Source organism: Brassica rapa, chromosome A01, assembly GCF_000309985.2.
Source record: "Brassica rapa cultivar Chiifu-401-42 chromosome A01, CAAS_Brap_v3.01, whole genome shotgun sequence".
NCBI lineage: Eukaryota > Viridiplantae > Streptophyta > Magnoliopsida > Brassicales > Brassicaceae > Brassica > Brassica rapa.
Window position 1 is genome coordinate 9,382,084 of NC_024795.2, and position 27,616 is coordinate 9,409,699.

Sequence of the window (27,616 nt, forward strand, 5' to 3'; positions counted from 1 at the left end):
AACGTACTTCGGGCGATTCGATCTTTAAGCTCGCGGATCTTCTTAACGGTGATCTCCGACCAACGATAGGTTCGAAGCAGAGATACGGCACGAACACTCCTCAGGAAATCTTCGGGATAGACCGGAGAGGTAGGATGGCCAACTGCATACAAAGCAAAAAGGAGACATGATTAGAATCAACAAGTTGCTTACGGTTCGCGACAGAATATTCTACCGCAAGAACGGTTCCAAAGAACTCGATAATCATTTTGTGGAGGTTCCTCGAAGGCCGAGCTGTCAGATTTGAGGAAGAAGTAGGAACGCTGCCAGTTCTGCGTCTTGTTCGGATGACCGGCGCACACATTGCAGTTCGGTCGCATCTTCACCGAGTAAGTGTCGTCCTTCATGTCGGTTATCGAGGTCATCTCTTCAAACGACCTAATGCTCATCGGCATATCAATCTGCTCCGCCAAAATCGACAAAGTGACTGCTAATCGCAGCGAGCCATTCAGGAGTTGACTGATCGCGATATCTCGGCGTCTAGCGTATGCTGTGATCAGTCGAGGAATGGGAAACCAGCAACGAGTATCTCCCTGAAAATAGGATTCGTACACCGTCTGATACCCAATCGGAGGAGACCAGGGCCTCTGCACTTCCGTAGGAACAAGGAAGGTCACGCCTACAGCGCCCGCGGCCCGAAGAACCCTCTTCACGCTCCTCAGAGTAGATTTCGTCTTCTCTACGCCCTCCCAGTCTTGACCGGCCAAGAAGGCAGGACGCAACAAATCAGGATGGAGTTGAGGAAGCTCTTCAAAAATTCCTTCGGGGTAAAAGGTAGTCGGAAGTAACTCGGCCTCAGAATCATCGCCTTCCGAGTGGCCGCCTCCCGCAGGGAGAGTTCTCGGGGTGACCGAGTCAACAGGCATCGCTCCGCTTTGCCCGTCCCTCGAACATTCCATCGCGTCTCTCGCAACGACGTTTTCACCTCCTTCTCTCGCGAGCCTCGCAGCGTCCGCGACCAGAAGTCTCTGGAAACGAGATAGATTTACCGTATCCATCATCGCCGCGCGATGAATCACCTCCGGATCTTCGACACGATCCCCGTCGGGATTCCTTATCGGACTCGACGTTGCGGCGACTCCCTTCCCTTTCTGCTGCCTCGATAGCCTCGGACCCGACGACATCGCGGAACGGAACAGTGAAGAGCGCTTTGAACGAATCTAACAAATGCTTAGAGAGATAAGGAAAGGAGAGAGAAAGTACCTTTGATCGCGGAGGAAACTTGAAGAAATGAGGGGGGGTCCGCGTATTTATAAGGAAAAGAGAGGGGGAAACTCGAGGCGTCATCATTAGGCCTATCCGGGCCTAAATGGGCCTCGAAATTCTCCCTAAAAACCCAGCGGACCCTTGCGGCGTTTCGACTTCTCGATGCATTTATGAAGGAAAAAGGGGGGAAAATTCGAGGTATCATCATTAAGCCTAAACGGGCCTAAATGGGCCTCGAAACTCTCCCTAAGATCCCAACGACTCCCGCGACTTTCCGGCCTCTCGTCTTAATTAACCGACGGTTATCCTAAAGTCGGTTAAATCGACAATTAACCAAGACACGCCGATCAAAATCTGGAGCCTGCGATTCAACGACTCCGAGAGAAGGCATTACTGCAGCCTTTTTCTGCGATTCATCGACCCATCGCTTTAACCTCCCGACAGGACTTCTATTCCTTTGAACCTTCATGTTCTAGAATCCATCATGAGCTAGGCGACTCTTCGCTCACTGATGGACCGGGGGGACTTACTGTAGGGGATGGACCTAACCATCCCACAAGGCCCAAGGAATAGAAGGCCTGGCCCGGACCAATGAAAGCGATGGCTCGGATAGTCGGCTTAGAAGATCAGTCTCTCGGCTTACTTCTAGAGTACCTCGAGTCGACCATCGTCGACTAAGAGGCATCCGGCTCGGCGATCGCTCGGATTAATACGGGCCTTTCGGCCCAATAAGGAAAGCCCACGAAGACGACATAAGCTAGGTCAAGAACGACACATCAGAGGACTATATAAGGAGAAGGAAGAGGAACGAGAAAGGGATCCGAAATCATCTGACCAACACCTGGCGGCTAGATTAGGGTTTTCACCTTTGCTTCATCTTGCCGTTATTTGTACTTTTCCGGTAGCTCATCGAGTTACCGGCCTCTTCTCTGTCGCACTTCCTTTACTTCTCTTGTAACCGACTGAACGTTTCTTCCGACCGTAATAAAACGTCTTTGTTAAACCCACATCTTTTTATCACCGTTTTCCGATCAAACATTACCCAAATCGCTTCAGTGCAGGATCTAGATAATCATATCCATATGTGTACAAACAGCAACACGTTACTATAAAGTAATAATAGTCTCAGTTACGCAAATAAACTTGATTACACATCCTGAGAATTAAGCTTCCAGGGATTAGGTTTGCTTTTCTTCATTGGTTTACTAAGAGTTATTAGTGACATAGAGTAAAATTAGAAACCGTGGCGAAACTAGAAAACAGATAAACATTTGAGAATTGCAGGAAGAAAAAACTAAGGTTAGTTAGTGATTAGTGATGACAAAACAAACTAATATAGCATTCAAATAAAAATAGGTTCAATTGAAGGTTATGCAAACTTATGCACAGGTTAGTTAGTAATGACAAAAAAACTACTAAATCATTCACGAAAATTGGTTCAATATGTTGATTTGGTTGATAACAATGTGTTAATTTCTATAAAGTAACTTGTGAATACACATGATTTTTAACCACAAAACGAATAAAATATACATAATCTTACAAGTACAATCGTTTTGAACAATGTAGTAACTAAGTTGATTTTTTGGGGTAATCTCTTGGTCCGAAAATGGTGGAACCAACCCTCACGTTGGTGCTTCCCATCTCAATCTGCAGTTCCATGAGTTAAAAAAAAACACTCAAAGATCATCTTCCACATTTATAGTTACTTGGAAGATCAAGAATGTAAAAAGAAGACATTCAAAATGATTCTATGTCAGCTTGGCTGCATCTCTGGGTGGGTTTTATAAGAGAGACAAAGATATTACCGCTTGTTCGAAGTCACCAGACATGCCCATAGACAGTTCAAATTGATCCTCAGACATTCCAAGTGCCTTGCAGACCTCAGCTCGACAGTTTGTAAGTGTCTGGTTCAGATTATGTGAGGAAAAGAACACAACTTTGGTAAGCAAACTGATCGAGAAAAACCAAGAAATTTGTATGTTGTGGTCGTTGAACCAGTGAACACCAGATTTGGGCACATACAAAACAGTGTAGATCAAGTAACATACCCTGAAGTTCTCCGGAGTAGAAGTATAGTCAGGCATCCCAATAGTCATTAAACCAGAGAACACCAGATTCGGACATTGCATATTCACATGTCTTGCTAACTCCACAACACTAGAAGGCTCTACTCCAGATTTAGCTGCATCGATTTTCAGGAACACACAGTTAGCCACTGTATGAAGCTAGAGAAAAGAAATCAACTTTACAAAGCTGAAGCCCGGTGGGTAATAAAAAATACTCACAAGCTTCTCCGCTTGTGTTCACTTGGACCAAAACCTTAAGTGGGTGTCTCCCAAGACTTGAAACAGCTCGATCAAGATGATTTGCTACCTGTAATAATTTGCACCAGAATAACACCCAACGAAAAAACATCTTTAGTGAACCGAACTGGTGCATCTTATAAGCCACATTTGTCAACGTTCCAACCAAAGTAGTTGCAGAAACTAACTCACAGAACACCTAACAAAACTCGAGTAACTTGAAGAATCTAATCATACAATACAAGAGAGAGAGAGTTATCAGGGAATGTAAGATCACCTTTTCTCCATCGACACCATGAACCATTGCCAAGTTTGGGACTCCAGCTGCAAACAGTTGATTAAAAGACTCTCACTTTCACTTAACTCCTGAATAAATGGGGACTACTCGAATTACAAAAAATTGGAGCTTCGTTATTCAAGATGTGGAAATTTAAAGTCACACACCTAGTAAAGTTTTGGCCTTGTTGCTCTGTAGATGTCCCACGAAATGCCACTCTATATCTTCCGGAAGCTGAACAATCAAAGTGCAACGAGAACAAGCTCTATTAGATTCAACAACAAATGAGAAATCTTCGATGATTAGAGGGAGGAACCTGTGGAGCTTTGTCGATGAATTCTTGAACGTAATTCTCGCCGAAGCAGCGGTGGCCGGCGTCGTAGATTTGGCGGATAAGTGAGACTGGTTTAGTCTTGGAGACGGCGACGACTCTTACTCGCTCTGGATCTCTTCCTACCCGCTCCGCCGCCTTACGAGCCCTGAGAATGACAGAGCGTAGCGCGGTTGCGGCGGTTGCTTCCACCGCAGGAGCTGCCATCGCCAATCGCTAGGGGTGTTTTCGGGAATAAACGAATGTTTGACCGGTCACACTTATTTCTCACGTAATTTTTATGGGAAAATAAATTTATAACCACATGACATTTTGAATAATTGGTTTTTTTTTTAATGGTTTCTAATGTTTTTAGGTGGCTTCGTATGTAACATGCGTTATTCATTCAATATGGTTCTTTGTGTTAATTTTCACAAACTTTGAAATAATATACTTGCTGTTCTATATATGAAGTAAGGACAATGAAACAAGATATATGTCTTTTTGCAATACTTGAAAATTTATATCATCTATAGCTCATTAGTAAATATCTTCCATGATTTCATTATCGTCAAACCATATAATATGTGAAGTTTTTACACTTAGCCACACTTTTTCTAATATGTGTGTGTATATAGAATTTAAGCGGACTACTAGTCAGAGCTGGCCTTGAATTATATGTTCCTCAAAATCGTTTCCTTTTATACCCAAAAACATAATGGGATTCAGTGTGGTACACACCACTTATTTAATTAATTGGACGCACCATCCAATATTGTAAATACATGCTCACGTATAGATAGACTTTTAATTAGCTTTAGTTTCTTTGTTAGTAGAATACGCCACCACCCGGTGGATCGATCACGCGTAGTTACAGAGACCGTAGACGCATAACTCGTCCTGCTCACACGGATGGTTACATTGTCCACAATGGCGTTTGTCGTAAGACAAGTAAACGCATTGGCCTCGACAACACGTCTGTGAGAACTTGCATTTGTTCTGACACGCGCCACAGTTCTTGTCGTCACTGGCCACGTCTATGCACTTGTTGTTGCAGCACGTCACCGTCGAGTTGCTTCCTCCGCCTCCGTAGAGGCTACACATCTCAGGATCCTTGTTGCAATGGTCCGCCGCGCTAGGGCTTCGCTCGCCTACTTCATTCTGAGCCAGGAACCTGCTCGGCCTTATAGTTTGCGTACCCGGTGCATCAAAGTTCGTGCGTTCCACTGTGGTGGTGGTTCTGGTGGTGATGACTGCGATTGTTTTTTTTTTGATAAGGCGATTGTGATTGCGGTTGTTATTGCGATGGTTACAAGTAGCTTCACGAGGGCCATTTTCTTTTGATCTTTTTTGGTTTGTGTGAGGGAAAGAGAGATAGAGGGAGAGTGATCGTCGGGATTGGTAAGGAAAGTATTAGGTGGGCTTAGGGTTTTATAGTTGTCGAGTAGAGTTGACGCTGGAAATGCGGTGAGAAACAATTGATTAGATATGTATTTTGCTTTTGGGGTTATAATTTATAAATATTTTATGATTATATAGCCATTAAAGAAAAACAGTTATACGCATTTAGACCATAACCAAAATGGATTTTTACCGCAAGAGATGATTTTTTTTTTTGGTCGAACAAGCATTGCATTAACTAGAAGGGTTCTACCCACCATGAAGAGGGTTTCTTACAAACTGAGCGAGAGCTGAATTTGCCACAGAATCAGCTTCTGAAATCTGAATTAAAGTCTAAAGAATACGAATAAATTACATAGTTCACGAATTCATTCCCCCCATAGGCTGACCTAATGCAAGTCAAGCGAGTTGAACGGAAAAGCAAAGGCGTGCATTCTTTTAATCAGGTTATTTCAATATTGGTTTATTATTTGGTCGTGAGAATGAAGAAACATTGATTTACATTTCTAATATAGGCAAAATTATACGACAAGATAGCTGTAACTTGTGTATTAAAACTCGTACCTCTTTGTAGTTTACAAACGGTAAAGATGCATGTTCATTGAGGATATAAAACTAATAGAAAATGTTACTGAGACCATGATTATCGGTAAGGGGTCCTTAAGAATTTTTCTTTTTTTTTCTAAAAAAAAATTTAAAATATAAATTAATTATGGGTCGCCATCTGTCGGTGGGATCCGCAAACAGTATAAAAACTCTCCAAATACTGATCCTTATTTGATGATTTTGGGAATTGGTTTTTAAAATTTTTGTGGGATCCACGCGTCGATGAGGCCCACATTTTGTGAAAAAACTCTTTAAGAAACTTGGGATGTTCATGCTTTGATGCATGCAATTTTACGTTAGGTATTTGAGAAGATTCTACGAGAGAAAAGCTAAAAACATGATTAATGGGAATTTTTAAGGTGAATTTCTTAGCAGAATATAAGAAACCGTCTCTTAACTTTTAATTAAAAAAATTAAGAATCAGTTCTTAAAAGTTAAAAGATAGTTTTTTATATTCTGATGAAAACCCCAAACCCCATATTAATCATGCTCTAACATACGTACATGTACTATCTTCTTGACACGACATGGTTGTTAGCTTTTGACTCAATTTCATCATTCACGTTTTTGTATTGCAATTCACCTATAGGTCATGTATACGTCGAGTAATGTATAACCTAAACAACAATAATACTACTTAAAGCTGTTTTAAATAATTATCCATTTAGTTGGTTAGAAAACTAATTAAACTTATTATATATATATACTCATAACATACTTGAACCGATAAGTACTGGATTTTTCTTTTCTTCATCCAAGTGAGCATGAGAAGTATATAAGTACAAAAAACAGTTGGACTAGTTAATGAAATAGTATTTGTTTAAAATCTTTTACATTATACAAAAAAAAATATTCACTCATCAGTTTAAAATTTATGTTGATTTTTTAAAATGTTACTACGAATTCTTGTACGCCTATTGCCGAAGTATATAAATTTCCGAATGTAACATTCTAAATGCCCAAAGTACAAAAGGTCAAGTGGTCAATTTTCTCGCATTTGCTACCCTTCAACTTTACTTTTGAAACTCAACATTTAATCTTCTATTATTGGCTGTACTTTGACCTCTACGAATTATACTGTACGTCTGCATATTTTATTTTCATGTTAAGTATGAACCCACGCGAAAGTTTTATAATACGTACGAGGCATGATTTAAGGTTTTGTCAATCAACAAAGCTGAACAACAAATGGGTCATTATTCATGTAATTGAAAGATATAATTGGGCTTGGGTTTAGAAATCAAATTTATAAATGTAAATTGGTTTTGCACCCAACATGTGCGATTGAGGTATAGATATGGCATTCTTCTTCTAAAAGGTTCAAAAGGGTTTATGGTTGTTGCGAAGAAAACTTAACTGAATAGTTTATGGTTGTTGCCTCTAAGTTTCAACAATGTTGCAAGAAAACTTAACTGAATCTCTTGTATTCTTCTTGTAGTATACTAGGCTCTAATAGAACTAAAACGAAACCTGCATTTATTGTTTAAACATGTTTTTCACATATGATCGATACAATATACCTTTTTTTGCTTAAAAGATATATTGTATCATATGTGAAAAACATGTTTCAGCAGCAATGCATGCTTCGTGAGGAGTAGAAGAATACAAGAGAAGTTATAGTGAGGAGTAGCTAATGTGAGAATATCCTTTATATCTAGCTATACCAAGAATTGAATTCTTCATGTATTCCTCCATGCTTCATAGAATCATAGACTTACTGAGATGATGTAATGATCTAAGACCATACAAAATTCAATTGGTAGAAGTCGCCTTCACTACAAACCGTCACCTAAGTAGAAAAAGTATATATAAGCCATCAAGCCTTGCTTCATAATGTCTTTCATTTTAAAAAGAAGTCAAATCCATATATAACATCCCCTACCATAACTAATCAGTACGCAATACACGTTGTTTTCTCAACTTTTATAAAATATGTTCATCTTTAGTTTTCTATATATACCCTTAATCTTGCGGTTAAAAATATACGTATCCCAGTCTGGCACACCTTTGTCCAAATCACATGCATGAATCCGCGTTTCCCATCCAAAACTTACAAAACTATAAACATTTAATAACCGAAAAAAATGTAAACTCTGAACTCACAACTGTATCCTCGGAGCAAAAGCAACCCAAATAAATTGTCACAGCTTGCATTCTAATTAAAGACATTATCATCTTCATTCACATTTAGATTCGACCACACAGTTTTCTTCTTTACAGCCCATTAAACAAAAAATTAATAATTAAATTTAAACTTTGATGCGTTAATAAATCTTTTTAAGTAAGTGTGGCTAAATCTCGTTACCACGTTAAATGGTCTGTACTTGATTTGATCCACGCGCTTCCGTCACGTGATTTAAAACTTATGGCGGAGGATCGAAGTAACGGCGTCGTCCACTCTGTCTTCATGCCGTCGAAGCTGTCTTTACACATTCCTCTCTCGCCACGGGCTCGATTCACACATATAATGCTACCAGAATCTGTACGTTACTATATGTGAGGTTAGTGTGCTAAATGCAACAATTAACTCAAAATAAACTCTGCAATTAAGTAACATTATCAATAATTTAATGCTAATGAACATGCAGCTATTGGCAACATTAAACGGTTCTTCGATCACAGGATGATATTGCATTGAACTCAATACCATGCTGATTTGGGATATTATAAATATTAACTCTCTTAAAAAGATTTAGGCATATTAAAAATATAATAAACATTTACATTTACAATTATTTTCTTATTTATTTTTACTTATGTTTTTCAATATACATTTAATCAAACCAGATATACAGTTCATTAATATCAATCAATGAAAGTACTTAAAAATCTAGAAAATCTTATAAAATATAGTACTCATTTTAACAATGGAAAAAATATATAACAATGAATAAAAAGATACACATCATATGCTTAGATTTTTAGTTGTTTCCTTTTCTAATAAAAGTATTGTTATCATTGGCGAATCATGCTAAATATACTCAAAACTCATATTAAGTGACGTCTGTATGTCATAATATTCAGTCATCTTGAGTTTTGAAACTGCTGTAACACAGAACACAAATAGTAATCTAAACATAAATAAAGTGAAAGAAAAGCTTAAAGTAGTGACTCATAATAATTGGACAAGAAGAAATCAAGAAAAAAATGTATAAAGAATGTTCGTCTCCGAGTTTGAACCAGAACCCATGCCAAAGTCACATACACACACTTCAACATACCCATAACACATACACATATAAATGAATTTGTACACTACTATATAATAAGCTTCTTATGAGCCATTTGCTTAAAACAATTCAAAACCTCTAAAGATCATTTCTCCAAACTCTCTAACGTCATACCTACTCTGTTCCAATGGATATTACTTGGACAAGAGGACCAGTCATCGGTCGAGGCTCCACCGCCACCGTCTCAACAGCAATCTCAAACTCCGGTGAGATGTTCGCCGTCAAATCCGCCGACTTCTCTTCCTCGGCGATCTTGCAGAACGAGCAATCTGTTTTGTCTACATTGAGCTCTCCACACATAGTCAAGTACATAGGCTCTGATGTAACACCGGAGAAGGACGGATTGGTTTACAATCTCCTGATGGAGTACGTCTCCGGCGGGAGTCTTCACGATTTAATCAAAAACTCCGGCGGGAAGTTGCCGGAGCCGGCGATCAGATCATACACGCGTCAGATTCTCAGGGGACTGAGTTATCTTCACGAGAGAGGGATTGTTCACTGCGACTTGAAGAGCCAGAACGTGCTGGTCGAAGAAAACGGCGTCGTGTGCAAAATCGCTGATATGGGTTGTGCTAAACCGGTTTTAAACTCTGGATTTTCCGGTACGCCGGCGTTTATGGCGCCAGAGGTTGCTCGCGGCGAAGAACAGAGGTTTCCGGCTGATGTGTGGGCGTTAGGGTGTACGGTGATCGAGATGATGACTGGGTCAAGCCCTTGGCAGGAGCTAAACGACGTCGTTGCTGCAATGTATAAGATTGGATTCTCCGGCGAGTCGCCGGAGATTCCTGAGTTTATATCGGAGAAAGGTAAGGACTTTCTGATGAATTGTTTGGAGAATGATCCGAAACAGAGATGGACGGTGGAAGAGTTGCTTAAACACCCTTTCCTCGACGACGAAGACGTAGAATCTCATCTGCAGAGTTCGTCTTCTCCGAGCACTGTGTTGGATCAACGGTTTTGGAACTCAGGCGAAGCTTCGAAAAGTCACTTGCTTTCGATGGATCACGAAGACCCTTTTGCTGATTACTCGGGTGCTTGGGATTCTCCGGCTGATAGGATCGAGCAACTCGCCGGAGATGAGTTTTCAAGCGTTCCGGATTGGGATACGGTAGGTGACGGCGAGTGGATTCAAGTGAGAGGCGACGTTCTTGCAGAAACAGGGAAACGTGTCGGTTACGGTGACGAAGACGCGGTATGCGTCGAGGAAACGTCGTCGTCGTCGCAAGAGATTGAAGTAGTTGACGAATGGATATCGGATCAAGACAGCTTGTTCTCGGAATATTCTCTTGACGACGTCATTACCAGTTTTTACTATAATGTTGCTATTCAAGGAAATGTTATTGTATTTTATTATTATCGTGTTGGAGATCAAAATGTACCAATAAAGAAAATGTTTCGTTATACCAATGAGAATAAGAAAAACATTTATCCGTCAAATTGCAAGCTCTTTCTAATTCACCAACCTATTCTGAACAACCATGTCCTAATAAGTCATAACAAATAGTTTTTGATTGCTCCATGGAGATAAATATATGATATGCTTTTGAACGTTAAAGCTTGAACATCTTTTATCCGGTCAGGCTCAGCCAAACCTTTGATATCTAGAAGATGGAAACTAAAATCGACTTGAATGGTTCTAAGTAAAGAAAAGTTCTCATAAAACACAAATCAAGCTAATAAGGATTGTCGGTCTATGTTTCTGGTAACATTTGTGATCGTTACTATTTAAAACTTTGTCTTTTTGGGAGGTTAAAATACTATTTTCAAAGCTCGAAACAGAAGTCTTTGCGTTCTTCTTGGATGTCAAGTAACGAAGCAACTTTACAATATGAGATTTGACTAGACAAAAGTATTTGTCCAAAAAAAAAAGACTAGACAAAAGTCAAATATGTAATTGGTCCAAAATTTACCTGCAGACGAAGATCAGAGAAGACCCCGTGTGCGAACACAGACGACTCTTTAGGGGTATATAATGAAGGGGTTTTTGCCAAAACTAACCTACAACTTGATTTTAATCCCAAACCTATACCCAAACTTGAATCAAATGCAAAACTAACCTAAAAGCCTAGTGAAATTACAGCTCAGCCCCTTGTGACCAAACAAAAAAACAGAAGCCATTTTTATGAATATAGCCCCAGTAAATCGTCTGAGTCGTCTGAGATGTTGGAAGTCGTCTGGACGTCTGAAGTGTAAGTCGTCTGGTACCAGTTTATTTTAAAAATAATTTATAAATCTTGTAAAAAAATATTTTGATGCGTGAAAAATAAAAATCAAGTAATTATAAACAGTTTTAAGTGATATAAATTAAGATATGATAAAATTGATTTGTTTTGAAGATATATGAGTGGAAGTAGTGAATCATGAAATACTTTGGTTTAGGAGTTTGGCAAACATATGTTGTAGTATTGTATGTATTGTTAGGGTTAGATTTTGGAAAACTAAAATATTTTTTTCAAAAATTAGTTTTCACCTATATGTGTTAATTTCTGTGTATAGTAAACACTTTTCAAGTTTGATTTGGTTTTATGAAGTGTTTAATTAGATAATTAAGTTTAGGGGTTATGTTTAGGGTGTGGACGACTTATATTTCAGTCGTCTGTTGAATAATTTACTCGGACGACGTATATTTCAGTCGTCCACATCGTACCGAACCTTTAATTTTACCAATGTACGTTTTAACCTAACCGGATCATTTTACTCGGACGACTTACATTTCAGTCGTCTGGTGAAGAAATTAAAACAAACGACTTACATGTAAGTCGTCCAAATATTCCCGCTTAAATTTTTTTAAAAAAATTATTTTCCCGCTTAAATAATTTAAACCAGACGACTTACTTGTAAGTCGTCTGGAAAGTCTTCTATTTTAGTTTCCCGCTAAAAATATTTAGTTTCCCGCTAAAAATATTAAACTCTTCTGGACGACTTACATGTAAGTCGTCTGTTTTAATTTCTTCACCAGACGACTGAAATGTAAGTCGTTCAGGAAGTCGTCTGAGTCAAAAATATTTAACCTAATTGGATTTTTTGTCTCCCTATATAAAGAAAAAATTACACATTCTCTCTCCTCCTCTCAAATGGCTTCAACAAAAATGTAATGTTCATCATTCTAAAACTCTCCAACCTCTCTCTAATCTCTTTGACTTGAAAACACCAAACTTTATATGAATTTTTCAGTTTTGTCTCATGTATTTCTTACTAATCTATCTCTTTTGCAGGTTTTTAATCAAATGGTACTCATCTTCCACTAATTTAAAGGTAGATCTATTAATTTTAGATATGTATTTTTGTGTGTTCTATAAATGTAGATTTATCTAATCTTCCACTCATTTTCTCTATTTTTAAGTCATTTGAACGTTTTTGGATATGCAGGTTTTTCAGATCTGGATTTGATATGCAGGTTTTTCAGATCTGGAAGACTTCTGGGACGACTTACCTGTTAGTCGTCTGGAAGTCGTCTGGAAGTCGTCTGGACTTCTTGGAAGTCTTCTGACAAAGTCGTCTGGACTTCCAGGAAGTCGTCTGGATTTTTCTGAGCGTTTTGGTAAGTTCTTATGTCTGATTTTTCTTCATTTGGTAACTTCTTGTTGTATAAAGTTCTTACTTTTTTCCCAAACTAAAACTCTCCAAACCCACTCTAATCTCTTTGACTTGAAAACACCAAACTTTATATGAATTTTTCAGTTTTGTCTCATGTCTTTCTTACTAATCTATCTTTTTTGCAGGTTTTTAATTAGATGGTACTTATCTTCCACTAATTTAAAGGTAGATCTATTATTTTTAGATATGTATTTTTGTGTGTTCTGTAAAGGTAGATTTATCTAATATTCCACTCATTTTTTCTGTTTTTAAGCCATTTGAACGTTTTTGAATATGCAGGTTTTTCAGATCTGGATTTAATATGCAGGTTTTTCAGATCTGGAAGACTTCTGAGACGACTTACCTGTTAGTCGTCTGGAAGTCGTTTGGACTTCCTTAAAAGTCGTCTGGACTTCCTGTAAAGTCGTCTGGAAGTCGTCTGAACTTTCTAAAAGTCTTCTGACAAAGTCGTCTGAACTTCCTGGAAGTCGTCTGGACTTCTTAGAAGTCGTCTGGACTTCTTAAAAGTCGTCTGGTCTTGTCTACTCAAGTGGAATCCAAGCTTGTCTTTGTAGAGGAATGATCTATAATAGTTTTGTTTGTGGTCTGTTTTGTGAATTGCATGTCTACTCTTTTAGTTGTGAATTTTTTATAAAATCAGTAATAATGTTTTCCAAGATGTATTAAATGTGCTAACAATGTGTTTACACATTTACAAATCAATGAAATAATAGACTCCAGTAGCCTTTTTCTTATCTTTGGATCTCTCATATGCAATAATAAACTCCAATGGCCTTTTTCTCATCTTAATAAACAAGAATGTTGGTAGCTTCATATTGATACAACATTTTAAGAAGCATTTAACCATTCTTCCAACTCATAACAATAGTCATCATTATTGTCTATAACAATAATACTTAAGAGATGGAAACAAACAATAGTAACTAGTCAAAGCATATCATATTTTTTTATAAGTTTGTGTTGAAAAACTTAGTCAAATTTAGTAAAACTAAGGGAGAGAACATATTTTGTAAATATGAGTTTTACATATCTTGAAGTTACTTATCACTCTTAAAAATACAAGTTATTGAAAAACTAACGTAGAAGACTTAAAAACTAGCGGAGAAGACGCGGACGACTTCAATCTAAGTTGTCTAGACGACAAAACTATACATCGTCTGGTCAACGCAGAGGTTATTTTTGCAATTGACCTCTAAATCTGTTATTTCGGATGACTGAAAGTTAAGTCGTCTACTATTGTTTGGTTAAAAAAAAACTCCAAAAAAGCTGGACGACTTACATTTCAGTCGTCAGAGGTTAGTTTTGCATTTGACTGGATTATTTCAGAAGTTTGACTTTTTGGACGACTTACATTTCAGTCGTCTAGTGAAAATTAAAATAATAATATTTTTTTAAAAAGTAGACGACTTACAGTTAAGTCGTCATAGGTTAGTTTTGCAATTGAAAAAAAAAATTCAAGATTTAATTATATACAGACGATTTATAATTCAGTTGTCCACGAGACGACTGAAATGTAAGTCGTCCAGGATTTACCAGGTTTGACCAGAATCTCGGAAAAAAATCCTGGACGACTTACAATTAAGTCGTCTGGTGGACGACTGAATTATAAGTCGTCTGTGTATAATTAAATTTTGAAGTTTTTTTTTTCAATTGCAAAACTAACCTATGACTACTTAATTGTAAGTCGTTTACTTTTAAAAAAATATTATTATTTTAATTTTCGCCAGACGACTGAAATGTAAGTCGTCTGGGGAAGTCAAACTTCTGAAATTATCCAGTCAATTGCAAAACTAACCTATGACGACTGAAATGTAAGTCGTCTAGGTTCTTTGGAATTTTTTTTGAAACCAAACAATAGTAGACGACTTAACTTTCAGTCGTCTCAGGTTACAGATTTCAAAGTCAATTGCAAAAATAACCTCTGCGTTGACTTCCAGGTAAGTCGTCTACAGCCAGACGACTTCCCAAGTAAGTCGTCTGACGAACAGATCTGGAAAAAAACTCGATGTCATACCTTAAATTGGTGAGATAAGTTCCTTAGCATACATAAGGCTTCTCCAAGCACACAGAATCACAAACGAAAGTTACCCACCCAGAATCGTTAGCTTCTATGACTCTATGAACCATAAAAATTTTAGAATCAAAATCTTGGGTTTTTTTAGTTCATTGTGGAGAGAAAGTGAGAGATATGTTGTGTTTAGTTCACAAGAATAGAAAAGGAAGAAGTGTAAATCGATTTTGGGAGCATTAAGAGCTTCAAATTGGTTGTTCATGGTGGTTGTGGTATTGATAACAATGGCAATCTTGTAATTACTTGAAGATGATGAGGGTGAGAGAGTAAAGATGTCATTTTCGAAAAAAAAGGAAAAAATTGATGGTATTTTCGTGAATTATATGAACTTGCGGGTGAATAGGGCAAAACCAATTTTCAAAAAAAAAGAAGGTTAGTTTTGTGTTTGGCTTTAAGTTGTAGGTCAATTTTGCAAAAAGCCTATAATCAAAGACAATGTATGCTTACGACTAAGCCACTCGGTTTCACAAAAGAACCGACTGACAAATCATCATCCCATACGGTCAATTTCCACCATTTAATTTCTAGAACACACACATACACCGACACCGACGATTTCGCCGGTCTTGATAGTTGATAGTTCTACTAATGTGTAAAAGATCATTTGAACATTCCTACTTTGACACCTACACCTAACAAATACATTTTGATATTTTAAGTCAATGCCGTACAATTTATTAGGTAACGTCTCTAGAAATTCGTTAAAACATTATATTCCCCGTACTTATCCAAGTACAACGATTTAAGAATACCACTTTAAATAAAATAAAATTTGGTCGACAGAAACTCTTATGAACAGAATAGAACAGTTAACTTCCCTACTTTTTATCATTCATTATCTATCTATTTTTTTTTAACATAATAATATTACACACAGTTTCTTTCTTTGTGTTTTACTTCCACTAACTCCTCTTGGCTCTTACCACGCGATTGCCATTTGCGACTATCTTTCATCGTTTATGTTGGGGATGGATTTAACCCATCCACAAAGTCCATCGAACAAAGGGCTCAATCCAGCGAACCGAGTCGACGTCGGCTCAGAAGCCGATTCTCGAGGCTTCGGCTTAACCAGGGAATGCTGCTAGTCAAAGCAGAGAGCAAACGAATCGGGATCCATCGATTAAGCGGCTCAGAGCGAGCATCTCCTAGTCAGGCCCGAAAGGCCGACAAGGCCCAATCGGTAAAAGGAGATTAGGTTAAGGTAATCGAACAGAGTATAAAAGGAGAGGAAAGCAAAGGAGAAAGGCATCGACACTTAGCTACACAAACTTAGCGGCGAGATTAGGGTTTATCATCCGTATAATCATCTCTCTGCTATTTGTACTTTTCCGGTTTAAGCTCCCACGAGCTCCGGCTTGCTTTCACTTTCTCCACCTTTGTAACATCATCTCGAAATCTAATAAACGCCTCTGTTCGACCCATTTTTAGTATTGTTTACTTTATCCGAGACCAAACTCACCTTAAACAATTGGCGCCCACCGTGAAGCTCAACAGACCCAGCGTTTCTAGACCGATATGACCACCGGAGGTACGAACCCAGATACCTCAGGAGAGGAGCCAGCGCTCACGCCTCCTCCGCCTCCTCCCCTCCTCTCGTCGGAGTTCATGAGTTCAGTCATAGCCCGACTTGCTCATCAAGAAGAAGTTCAGAAGACGACGAATGATCAGCTCGCCGCCATTGTCGCTGCTCTTAGCGCCTCCACCGGCAACTCACAACCGCTCCGTCGTTACCTCTTAATTACAAACCCCCTACTCCGGCAGAAGGACGAGCGACGAACCCAGTCGATCCTACTCTTCAACTCGCGGAAACCCTCGCCGCCGAGGCTCTTCCTATGACGTCAGATCCATCGACGGTCCGAGAAATCGCTGAGCTTAAACTAAATTTCCAACAAATGAGTTCGAGGATCCACCAAGCAACGAGCGCAGTACCCGAGATTGACAGCGTCATCGCATCAACATCGCGTACTCCTTTCACCGAGGAACTGACGGAGGTTAAACTCCGAAAGATGGACAAGTTGCGTCTCCCGGAATACAAACCAGGAGGAGATCCCGTCGAGCATTTGACAGCTTTTAATATTGCGGTAGCGAGAGCCAGACTTGCCCCCGATGAAAGAGACGCGGGATACTGCCAACTTTTCATTGAAACGCTCAACGAGCAAGCCTTAACCTGGTTCTCGGGACTCGAAGAGAATTCAATTAGAAGCTTCAAAGAGCTCTCCTCGGCGTTTCTCAAGACTTACATCATGTTCACCAAACGTGAAGCAACGGCTTCGACTCTCTGGAACCTCAAGCAAACGAAGGACCAGAATCTTCGTGATTACATGGAACGGTTTAAATCGGTCGTGTCAAGAATCAACATCCCAGACCACATCGCCGTCGATGCCTTGAGGAACAATCTTCTTGTGGAATGTAAGTTCCGAGAAGATCTCTATCGATGCACCGCCACGACGTTGCAAGATGCCGTTGCTCGTTCTCACAACTTCATTCGTATGGAAGAAAACACTAAAGCCATCTTGAGCAAGCACAACTCGGCGAAGCAATCAGCGCCTAAAAACGCTGCCACAGCTCACGTCGAACCTCGTCAACATGCTCCAAGTGACAAAAACAACCGTAAGAACGGCCTCCTTTACGTCGTCGACGAAAACGGGAAGAAGTGGAACACCTTTCATCGGGAAACCGATCCTCCAAGTGAATCCCCCCGAGCAACAGCACCAGCCAGGGTCGCCCAGGTCGATTCGGCAGCAGGATCTTCCCGAACCCCACCAGGGCTTACTAAATCATGCAAACTCCACGGTGTAAAAGGTCACGACACTTCAGAGTGCAAAACACTTTTTGCGCAATTCCTCTCCTCACTTGAAAGCGGTGAAATTAAGATCCCTCCTCCGAAGCCAAAAAGCGAGAACAGTTGGAGCAGAAACAAGGACAGGAAGAATCAGCGAAAAAATCAAGCAAAACCGCGTCAAGACGACCAAAAGCCAAAGGTCGCCGAGCAAACCCCACATCAAGACGACGGTGGTGACACCTCAGCTGACGAAGATCCACCATCAGCCAGACAAAGGATTGAAGTTATTCGCGCCCAACCAGAGTCCTCATCAGACGAAGAGAGCGATCTCGAGGAAGCCCTCGACCCGTTGGACTTACGTGTACTCCTCAAACGAAAGACCACGTCGACGAATGACAAGACTCCCGGATCTTCCGATCTCCGAGTCGAGCTCAACGCTAAAAGAACTAAGCATGCGCTGATCCCAGGATCTTCACTGGCAACTACGGACGGTAGTCCTATCGTCGATTTACGAGATCAGCTTAACGCGCGAGTCGGCGATCTGCGTGCAAAGCTGAACGACAAAAAAGCCGGGTCGCCGAAAGAAAGCGAAGACCTCCGAGCTCTCCTCACCAGAAAGAAATCGAGTGTCAGGCCGCGGATCAACGTGATTATGGGAGGATCTCCACCTTGCGGGGATTCCGTACGAGCGGTCAAAGATAACCGACGAATGGTGGACACTTCGCAGCGCTGGCCGCAGAAGTTCCCAACTGATCTTCCAATCTCCTTCTCAACTGAAGACCTCCTCGGAGTAAATTTTCCTCACAACGATCCTCTTCTCGTCGTTTTGGCTATCGATAAGTACGACGTCACCAAAGTGCTGATCGATACTGGCAGCTCGGTCGATATCATTTTTCGCGAAACTCTCGTAAAAATGGGAATCGACCTAAAAGACGTGAAACCGTCTTCCAGGACTCTCACCGGCTTTAACGGCTCTTCCGAAGTAATCATGGGAACAATCCGTCTCTCGGTACAAGCAGAGGGAGTAGCTCGGATGGTCAAGTTCTCGGTAGTCAGCACCAAGGCTCCCTACCACGTGATACTAGGCACCCCATGGTTATACTCCATGCGAGCGATCGCATCAACGTACCATCAGTGCGTCAAATTCCCAGGAATGGACGGTACGATTAAGACAGTGAGAGGAGATCAACGGGCCGCACGAGATCTCTTAATCGCCACGGTCAAACTACAGCGATTTCAGTCGCTGGTCAACTCGATCTCCCCGCCTATAAGCAAGATCTGCCCACAAAAAGAAGAGGTGCTCGAAGTCCCAGTCGACGAATCAGATCCAAGTAAAGTGCTACGAGTAGGCGCTTATCTATCAGACGAGATGCAAAGAGATATCACGAATTTCCTGAAGCAAAACTTGTTTACCTTTGCTTGGTCGATGACTGACATGCAGGGAATCGACCCGTCCATTACGACTCACGAGTTAAACGTAGACCCAAATATTAAGCCCATCCGACAAAAGAGACGAAAGTTGGGTCCCGAAAGATCCAAAGCAGTTGTTGAGGAAGTCGAGCGCTTACTAAGCGCGGGCTCGATAGCAGAAGTTCGTTACCCGGAATGGCTCGCTAACCCGGTGGTTGTCAAGAAGAAAAACGGCAAGTGGCGCATGTGCGTCGATTTTACCGACCTCAACAAAGCTTGCCCAAAAGACAGCTACCCGCTTCCAAACATCGACAGGCTTGTCGAATCAACTGCCGGCAATGAAATGCTCACGTTTATGGACGCTTTCTCGGGATACAACCAGATCATGATGCATCCTGATGATCGAGAGAAGACGTCGTTCATAACCGATCGAGGAACTTACTGCTACAAAGTAATGCCCTTCGGGCTGAAGAACGCCGGTGCGACGTACCAGCGACTTGTCAACCGCATGTTCGCTAAACAGCTCGGTACAACGATGGAAGTCTACATCGATGACATGCTCGTCAAATCAGTCCGAGCAGACGACCACCTGGCACATTTAAGGGAGTGTTTCGACATCCTAAACGCGTACAAGATGAAGCTAAACCCGGCCAAGTGCACCTTCGGCGTATCGTCCGGAGAATTCCTTGGCTACATAGTGACGCAGCGGGGAATCGAAGCGAACCCGAAGCAAATATCAGCCGTCCTTGATCACCCCAGTCCGAGAAACTGCCGAGAAGTCCAGCGACTAATAGGCCGAATCGCAGCACTTAATCGTTTCATCTCCCGATCCACCGATAAATGTCTCCCATTCTACGATCTCCTCCGAGGAAACAAAAAATTCATTTGGGACGATAAATGTGAGGAGGCTTTTAATCAGCTCAAACATTACCTGACGACGCCTCCTAACTTGGCTAAGCCAGACATAGGCGACGTTTTATCTCTCTACATTGCGGTCTCGTCTGCCGCAGTCAGCAGCGTACTAATCAAGGAAGACCGAGGAGAACAACGATCTGTTTTCTACATGAGCAGAAGGATGACCGGACCAGAGACCCGGTACCCGACACTTGAAAAGATGGCCCTGACCGTCGTCGAATCAGCGAGGAAACTCCGCCCCTATTTTCAGTCACACTCGGTAGAAGTTCTCACCGACCAGCCCGTCAGAACTGTCTTGCAGAACACTAACAGAGCTGGCCGCCTTACCGCCGCTAAGGCCCAAGTCCTCGCCGATTTCCTCGTGGAGTTATCTCCGGAACTTTCTCAGGATTTGGAAACTTCGGATTCAACCTGGATCCTGCATGTCGACGGTTCCTCGACAAACAAAGGCTCTGGAGCAGGAGTTCAACTTCAATCTCCGTCAGGAGAACTCATTCGACAGTCGTTCAGTTTTGGTTTCCCAGCGTCAAACAACGAGGCGGAGTATGAGTCACTCATCGCCGGCCTTCGCCTCGCCAAAGCAGTCAAGGCTAAGCGGCTCAGTGCATACTGCGACTCGTAGCTCGTCGCCAGTCAGTTCAGCGGTGATTACGATGCGCGCAACGATAGAATGGACGCTTACCTCCGAGTCGTACAATCGTTAGCTAAAGAGTTCGAATTCTTCGAGCTCACAAAAGTTCCCCGCGGAGAAAACGTATGTGCCGATGCATTAGCAGCACTCGGAAGCAAGCTCCGCGACCAAGTCAAAAGGACTATTCCAATCCATCGAATCGAGAAACCAAGTATCGACATCTCAACGGAGTCGGCTAACTTCGTCACCACGGAATCCGAAACAACGTCTTTACCTGAGACCAACGATGACTCCGAGATGACAGACCAAGATCAACTGATACCAGACTGGAGGACTGAATTCATCCAGTATATCACCAAGGGCACGCTTCCCACTGATAAATGGGCCGCAAGACGATTAAAGCGACGCAGCGCGCACTACGTCGTCATGGAAGAAGAACTCCACCGGGTAACAGCTAACAAGGTTCTCCTCAAATGCATTTTCGCCGAGCAAACGCAGTTAGTAATGGCAGAAACTCACGAAGGAGCAGGTGGAAACCACTCTGGAGGTCGGTCACTAGCTTTGAAAATTCGGAACTTGGGATTCTTCTGGCCAACTATGAATACCGACTGCGAAGCATATGCCCGGCGATGCGACAAATGCCAACGACACGCTCCGAGTATCCACAGCCCAACCGAGCTACCGCGAACTTCCGCAGCCCCTTACCCATTTATGCGATGGGGGATGGATATCATCGGACCAATGCCGAATTCTCGCCAACGTCGCTTCGTCCTGGTATTGACCGACTACTTCACCAAATGGATTGAAGCAGAAGCCTTCTCGCAGGTTACAGAGAAGGAAGTTCGCGGTTTTGTTTGGAAGAACATTATCTGTCGCCACGGCCTGCCATACGAGATCGTGACGGATAACGGATCACAGTTTATGGCCGGAAATTTTAAAGATTTCTGCAACAAGTGGAACATCCGACTAAGCCCTTCAACGCCGAGGTACCCTCAAGGAAACGGACAAGCAGAATCCTCGAATAAGATTATCATCGACGGAATCAAGAAGCGCCTTGATCTCAAAAAGGGACATTGGGCCGACGAACTCGACGGCGTGCTCTGGTCGCATCGGACAACCCCCCGAGGAGCAAAAAAATCTACTCCCTTCCCACTCGCTTACGGGATGGAGGCGATGGCTCCGGCCGAGGTTAATGTAACAAGTCTCCGCCGGTCCAAGATGCCTCAGCACGTCGAGCTTAACCAAGAGATGCTGCTAGATGCCCTCGATGGGCTAGAGGAGAAGCGCGACCAAGCCTTACTTCGGATCCAGAATTACCAAAACCAAATCGAGAGCTACTACAACAAGAAGGTCCGCTCACGTCCTCTCGAGCTCGGTGATCTGGTTATGAGAAAAGTCTTCGAGAACACCAAAGAACCCAACGCTGGAAAACTCGGCGCGAATTGGGAAGGACCATATAAGATCACTCGAGTCGTCAAACCAGGAGTATACCGCGGAGAAGCAGTCCCACGAGCTTGGAACTCCATGCATCTTCGTCGTTTTTACTCATAAAACGAGTAACCTTTAAAAGCGAGAAAAATGATCTACATCACCTTTTTACTCGCGCCAAAAAAAAAAAAAAAAAAAAAAAAAAATGAGTAGATGCACCCTACGGTCACTCCTACTCGTCCAAGTAAATGACTACCAAGTCACTTTTACTTGGACAAAAACGAACTACGAAAGGCTTGATCCTCCTCGGAGGTACGTAGGCATCCCCTCTACGGGGTCCAGCCCCAACCTAACAAAAAATACATCTCGTCTCGCTCTCTCGAGTAAAATGACGAGAGTAGAGGTCCCAGCAAATGATGCTAGCCCCTTAATTCGAAAGCGGCGCACGAGCACTCATCCCAGTTAATCGAAGATATCCTGATCAGATATCAAGCGAAGGGAAAAACAGAGTCCCGCGTCACCGATGCTCAGCGCATTGACTGACTCACGAGCGAAATTTCTGGATCTTATTGCAAATCGAAGAATAATGAGTTGGCCGACCAAATTTCTCTCGATTACTGCGAAGCATCCGGATACCTTTTCCTCGGAAACTCGTTAAATTCCTTGCCTTGTTTTTCTTTGTTAATTAAGTACAGACAAGATTAGCAGGAATAAGTTAACGAGCAACGAATTACGATTCAAAGCAAACAAACACTCGATAAAAGCCTTAAGGAAAAGAGAAGTATCCCGAGTATCGAACAACAAGACCCATATGGGCCAATAGTACATAAAAGTTTAAAGGCTTCAAACGAGCCGAGACCGAGATAAAACGCAAGGAGAAAAGGAGTTTTTCTAAGAGCAAAATGAAGAAAAAATACAACAGATAGCAGATTTTATTCATCATCAACTGGAGGATTCTTGCCGCCGTCACCGTCTTCCTCCCCAGGACCCGAGACACGTCCGAACTGTGTTTGAGCCGGCAGATCAACACTCGCCATAGTCGCATCTATCGAACGATCCGCCGGAGCGCCATCCTTCTTCACGGGATCTTCGGAAGAAGACGTGGATGAACTCACATTCTTAGACGCCTTCGCTGAGGAGTCGGTCAGGACAATGGTCGGCACGTTTCCATCCTTAGGAATGGCAGCGTCAGCCGACTTCTGCTCCGCAAGGTTGACATTCTCATCGGCATTCCGCGTGGCAGAGACGGCAGTCGTAGAAGGCTCCCTCATAAGATCTTCAGATCGGGAAGCTCGATCAACGAAGGGAGTACGGAGAGCAGCGGCGGCTTCAGAGTCAATTAAATCAACGTTCGATCCGAACGGGTCGATTTGCCGCCAAATTTCATCGATTAAAAACTGAGACTCAAGCACCAACGGCGAAAGGCGAAGATCTTCCCTTGGAATCTCTTTCACCTCTAGGCGAGCTGCCTCCCCCTCGTAATATTTTTCTTGCCCGGCGAAGAAATCGATAGTCTCTTGGGGAATTTCGACGCCCGACTCTTTAATCTGCTCAAGACACTTCCTCGTCCCGAAGGCTTGACTATACAAACACCGCGCATCGTCGTACTTGTCCTTCTGATCCTCGCGAAGAGAAATCCGATGAAAGCGCTTCTCCGCTTTGGCGATCATAGCAATCATCACACGGATCCTCTCATGCGTGACTTCGTATCTACGAGACTTACGAAGTCTGTTCATCTCTTCCGTATACTTGATCGACTCCGAGGCTCTCTTCTTTTCAAGAAGAGCTTTATCCCTCTGAAGCTTGTCCACTGCATTCTCGAGGTCCGTCATCATTTGCTTGCATAAATGCAATTCTGCCGCGTCAGCTGTCCTCGTCTCGTCGAACGCCTTTCTAAGCGCCTTCTCCCGAGCAATCGCGTCACTCTTGTCCCGCAGTGCAACTCGGAGAGCTTCCTCGGATTTCTTCTTTGCTTCTTCGCCCGCGCGAATCTGTTCTTTGGAACGCTTCAGAGCTGTGTCGTACTTCTCCACGAGCACGTTCTAATCGCCTTGATTCTGTTTGGATATAACAAGAGAAAGTTAGAAAAATATCCATGACGCAACAGAGAAAGATGAACGCACATGTACCTTTATAGACGAGGAAGCAGCATGCTCGTACTCGTCTTTGAAAACAAGATCTTTCACGGGGGGAAGCTGGTCGGGACCGCCTTTGATTAATTGCAACAGACGGCCACAGTCTCCGGGATGAAAGGCCAGCGGAAGATCGCGTTTGAATTCGAACTTGAACCCATCTTCCGGGGTTTCCTTTGGGCGACCAACCACGCGAGTCTCGGATCCCTCTACAATAAGGGTAGGAGATTCGCCGAGCACAGGGCCTCGTTGACCTTCAGAATCTGAAGGTTCTCTCGGATTTCCTGAGACACCTTGATCATCTACGGAGACCTTCCGGGAGCCTCCATCAACAGATCGTTTCTCTCGCCTCCGCTGACGCAGAGCAATAGTCTCATCTTCGTCGTCAGAAGTCCCGACCTCCGGAGCAACTGTGGGGACCAATTCATGAAGCTCTTCTTCGCAGACAGAAGATGGGCGAGGCACAGCAGAATCTTTCTTCTTCATTTTCTTCTTCTCGGGAATATCACCGGAAGACAGATCCCCGGCCTTCCTCTTCTTGCTTCCTTTCTTGGAGGAACCCTCTGCACCAGCGCGCTCGATGTTCCTCTCTTCTTTGGCTTCCCTCCAAGTATCAACTTCCCTCTTCTTCTTCTGGAAATTCTTCTGTTGAGAGGAGACGCCAGCAAGCGTTTGTTCGGAGGCAATAGGAGTAGTAGCAGCAACTCCTGGCTCGGAGGGGGCTGCCTTGCTCCCCGCGGTTCCCTTTTTGGCACCTATCTTCCCCGCCACAATAAGGCTCAGATCCGGCAATTGCTTCATTGTTCGGGCCCGATTGATTTCTTTCTGTTCGGCTTGCGTGAAAAGGGACAGTCGCTTCGAAGTCAATCGATTAAGGTGAACAAACGAATCTGAGATCCAACGCTCTGCAAAGGAAAACTCTTAATAAGTATTATTCACTTGTTCGTGAATGTAAAAGGGAAATAAGAGAGAAAACTCACGACTAGCAATCCGATCTACAGATCTTTGAATTCTTTCCCGAGTAAAATCCTCCCAGTGATCTTGCTTCTGCAACGCAACGATCCGAGCACTCTCCTTCCAATCCTCGGGGTATGTGGCAAGATTCGGGTGACCAACTACAAAAAGAGAAAAAACAACACGGACACGTTAGACGAGCACACGCTACAATCATCACAGAAGGCAGTGTGCAGTACTCATCTCTGCATTCCAAAGAACGCGATAACCAGATTTCGGAGGTTCCTCGAACGCGGACCTGTTCGACTTCACATAGAAGTACGAACGTTGCCAATCCGAGGTTTTGGTCGGATACCCCGTGACCACGTTGTAGTTCGGGCGCATCCTCGTCAAGACGAGCCCATCGTCGGAGATTGAAACCGAGGTCAACTCTTCAAACGACCTCACACTCATTGACGTCCCCGCCTCAGCCGCAATCACCGACAGAACGACCATTAATCGAAGAGAACCGTTCATTAGCTGGCTCAAAGCGACCCCTCGGCGGAACGCATAAGCCGTGACGATTCGAGGAATCGGGAACCACAGTTTCGTGTCGTTCCGGAAATACGACTCGTAAATGCACTGGTAACCCTTCGGAGGTGACCAAGGCCTCTGATCTGGCTTCGGAATAATAAACGAGACCCCGTGTGCGTTGAGATCTCGGAGGATAGCCTCCACCGACTCCACGGTAGATTTCGTCCTCTCGACGTTCGACCAGTCCTGACCATCGACAACCGAAGGTCGAATTCTCCAAACCTCCAACGGACTCTCCTCGGTGAAGATGTTTCCGGGATAGTAGCTGATCGGAACAACCGAGATGTCGACAGCTTCTTGACCGTCGTCGTCACCCCGGAATTGTTCTCTTGCTTCCGAGACCAAAAGACGCTGCGCTAGGTCCATATTCCCCGTATCCATCATTGCTTCGCGATGGATACTGTCAGGATTCTCAGCAGAATCCCGAGAAGATACCGCCCCCTTTCCTTTTTGTTCTCGCGTCAAACGATGTGACGACATCTCGGATAATCGTAGATCTAAAGACAGAGATAAAGAGAGAGAAGGAGTGTAGAGAGAGAAAGTACCTTTAGCGCTGCGGAGAAAAATGAAAAGAAGCGGAGAGGGGTGCGCTATTTATAGGGAGAGAAAAGCGCTGGGATCAAGGCGTCATCATTACGCCTAATAAGACCTAAGTGGGCCTAAACCCAATTAGGCGCGTGATCAACAGATGCGTCGATCCGTCTTCTCGACCCATAAGCGTTTATCTCACGATCGCAACGCGTGATCGACAGATGCGTCGATTCATTTCCCCGATTGAGAAGCGTTGATTAAACGGATTGACTCCTCAACGATCAATCACTTGCTCGGATTGAACCTTTTGTCCTCCGAACTAAAGACACCAAATTCATCGAAGACCGACCGCTCGACCATCAATGAACTGGGGGGGGCTTACTGTTGGGGATGGATTTAACCCATCCACAAAGCCCATCGAACAAAGGGCCCAATCCAGCGAACCGAGTCGACGTCGGCTCAGAAGCCGATTCTCGAGGCTTCGGCTTAACCAGGGAATGCTGCTAGTCAAAGCAGAGAGCAAACGAAGCGGGATCCATCGACTAAGCGGCTCAGAGCGAGCATCTCCTAGTAAGGCCCGAAAGGCCGACAAGGCCCAATCGGTAAAAGGAGATTAGGTTAAGGTAATCGAACAGAGTATAAAAGGAGAGGAAAGCAAAGGAGAAAGGCATCGACACTTAGCTACACAAACTTAGCGGCGAGATTAGGGTTTATCATCCGTATAATCATCTCTCTGCTATTTGTACTTTTCCGGTTTAAGCTCCCACGAGCTCCGGCTTGCTTTCACTTTCTCCACCTTTGTAACATCATCTCGAAATCTAATAAACGCCTCTGTTCGACCCATTTTTAGTATTGTTTACTTCATCCGAGACCAAACTCACCTTAAACAGTTTATGACCGCATAACATAAATTTTACCTCTAGATTTAAGAAAATAATCACAATGGGAGAGAGATAGAAGTTCATTATTTTTAAAAAGTTTCTCTAATGCGAAAGGGGCACGGTGACTTTAACTGACGACTCATAGCAGACGTCGTGATGGCTTCATAACATACAAAATTACTTACTTGTTTCAGAATTGGCATGTTATATTTAATAAGTGGTTAATGCCTAATTTTGACCACCGCACATCAAATTGATTAAATCATTCTTAGAACTTGAAAACATAGGCAAGAAAAATTAGCCGGTTTGGTACTACTGCAAATAAACTATCTGGTG

General features: G+C 42.8%; 4 protein-coding genes across 4 annotated transcripts; 2 read left to right on the forward strand and 2 right to left on the reverse strand.

Moving 5' to 3' along the window:
• Positions 1 to 2,665: 2,665 nt before the first annotated feature.
• Positions 2,666 to 4,455, reverse strand: LOC103866682 (pyridoxal phosphate homeostasis protein). Its single transcript, XM_009144651.3, has 7 exons — positions 4,145 to 4,455; positions 3,996 to 4,062; positions 3,829 to 3,875; positions 3,534 to 3,621; positions 3,297 to 3,430; positions 3,054 to 3,152; positions 2,666 to 2,895 (listed from the first exon to the last, which is right to left on the reverse strand). Exons 1-7 carry the CDS (start codon positions 4,364 to 4,366, stop codon positions 2,818 to 2,820), a joined length of 735 nt encoding a protein of 244 aa, XP_009142899.1. The 5' UTR covers positions 4,367 to 4,455; the 3' UTR covers positions 2,666 to 2,817.
• A 253-nt stretch (positions 4,456 to 4,708) lies between these two features.
• Positions 4,709 to 6,260, reverse strand: LOC103866692 (stigma-specific STIG1-like protein 1). The gene is given in 2 exon segments (XM_009144663.3): positions 4,709 to 5,401; positions 5,404 to 6,260. Coding segments are annotated over 2 exon segments (471 nt in total). The 5' UTR covers positions 5,473 to 6,260; the 3' UTR covers positions 4,709 to 4,999.
• Positions 6,261 to 8,260: 2,000 nt separating this feature from the next.
• Positions 8,261 to 11,256, forward strand: LOC103868503 (mitogen-activated protein kinase kinase kinase 18). The gene has a single exon (XM_009146597.3). The coding sequence runs from the start codon at positions 9,503 to 9,505 to the stop codon at positions 10,877 to 10,879; it is 1,377 nt and encodes a 458-aa protein (XP_009144845.2). The 5' UTR covers positions 8,261 to 9,502; the 3' UTR covers positions 10,880 to 11,256.
• Positions 11,257 to 15,245: 3,989 nt separating this feature from the next.
• LOC117134581 lies at positions 15,246 to 22,569 on the forward strand. The gene has a single exon (XM_033292988.1). It carries the CDS (start codon positions 16,876 to 16,878, stop codon positions 20,770 to 20,772), a length of 3,897 nt encoding a protein of 1,298 aa, XP_033148879.1. The 5' UTR covers positions 15,246 to 16,875; the 3' UTR covers positions 20,773 to 22,569.
• Positions 22,570 to 27,616: the final 5,047 nt, after the last annotated feature.

What these genes read in the sequence shown, in the direction of transcription:
- LOC103866682 (XM_009144651.3), bottom strand. Translation starts at nt 4,366, where the DNA reads ATGGCAGCTCCTGCGGTGGAAGCAACCGCCGCAACCGCGCTACGCTCT. An exon ending in CAAGGCCAAAACTTTACTAG is followed by an intron (nt 3,876 to 3,995) that starts GTGTGTGACTTT and finishes AACTGTTTGCAG; the next exon opens with CTGGAGTCCCAAACTTGGCA. An exon ending in GAACACAAGCGGAGAAGCTT is followed by an intron (nt 3,431 to 3,533) that starts GTGAGTATTTTT and finishes AAATCGATGCAG; the next exon opens with CTAAATCTGGAGTAGAGCCT.
- LOC103868503 (XM_009146597.3), top strand. Translation starts at nt 9,503, where the DNA reads ATGGATATTACTTGGACAAGAGGACCAGTCATCGGTCGAGGCTCCACC.
- LOC117134581 (XM_033292988.1), top strand. Translation starts at nt 16,876, where the DNA reads ATGACGTCAGATCCATCGACGGTCCGAGAAATCGCTGAGCTTAAACTA.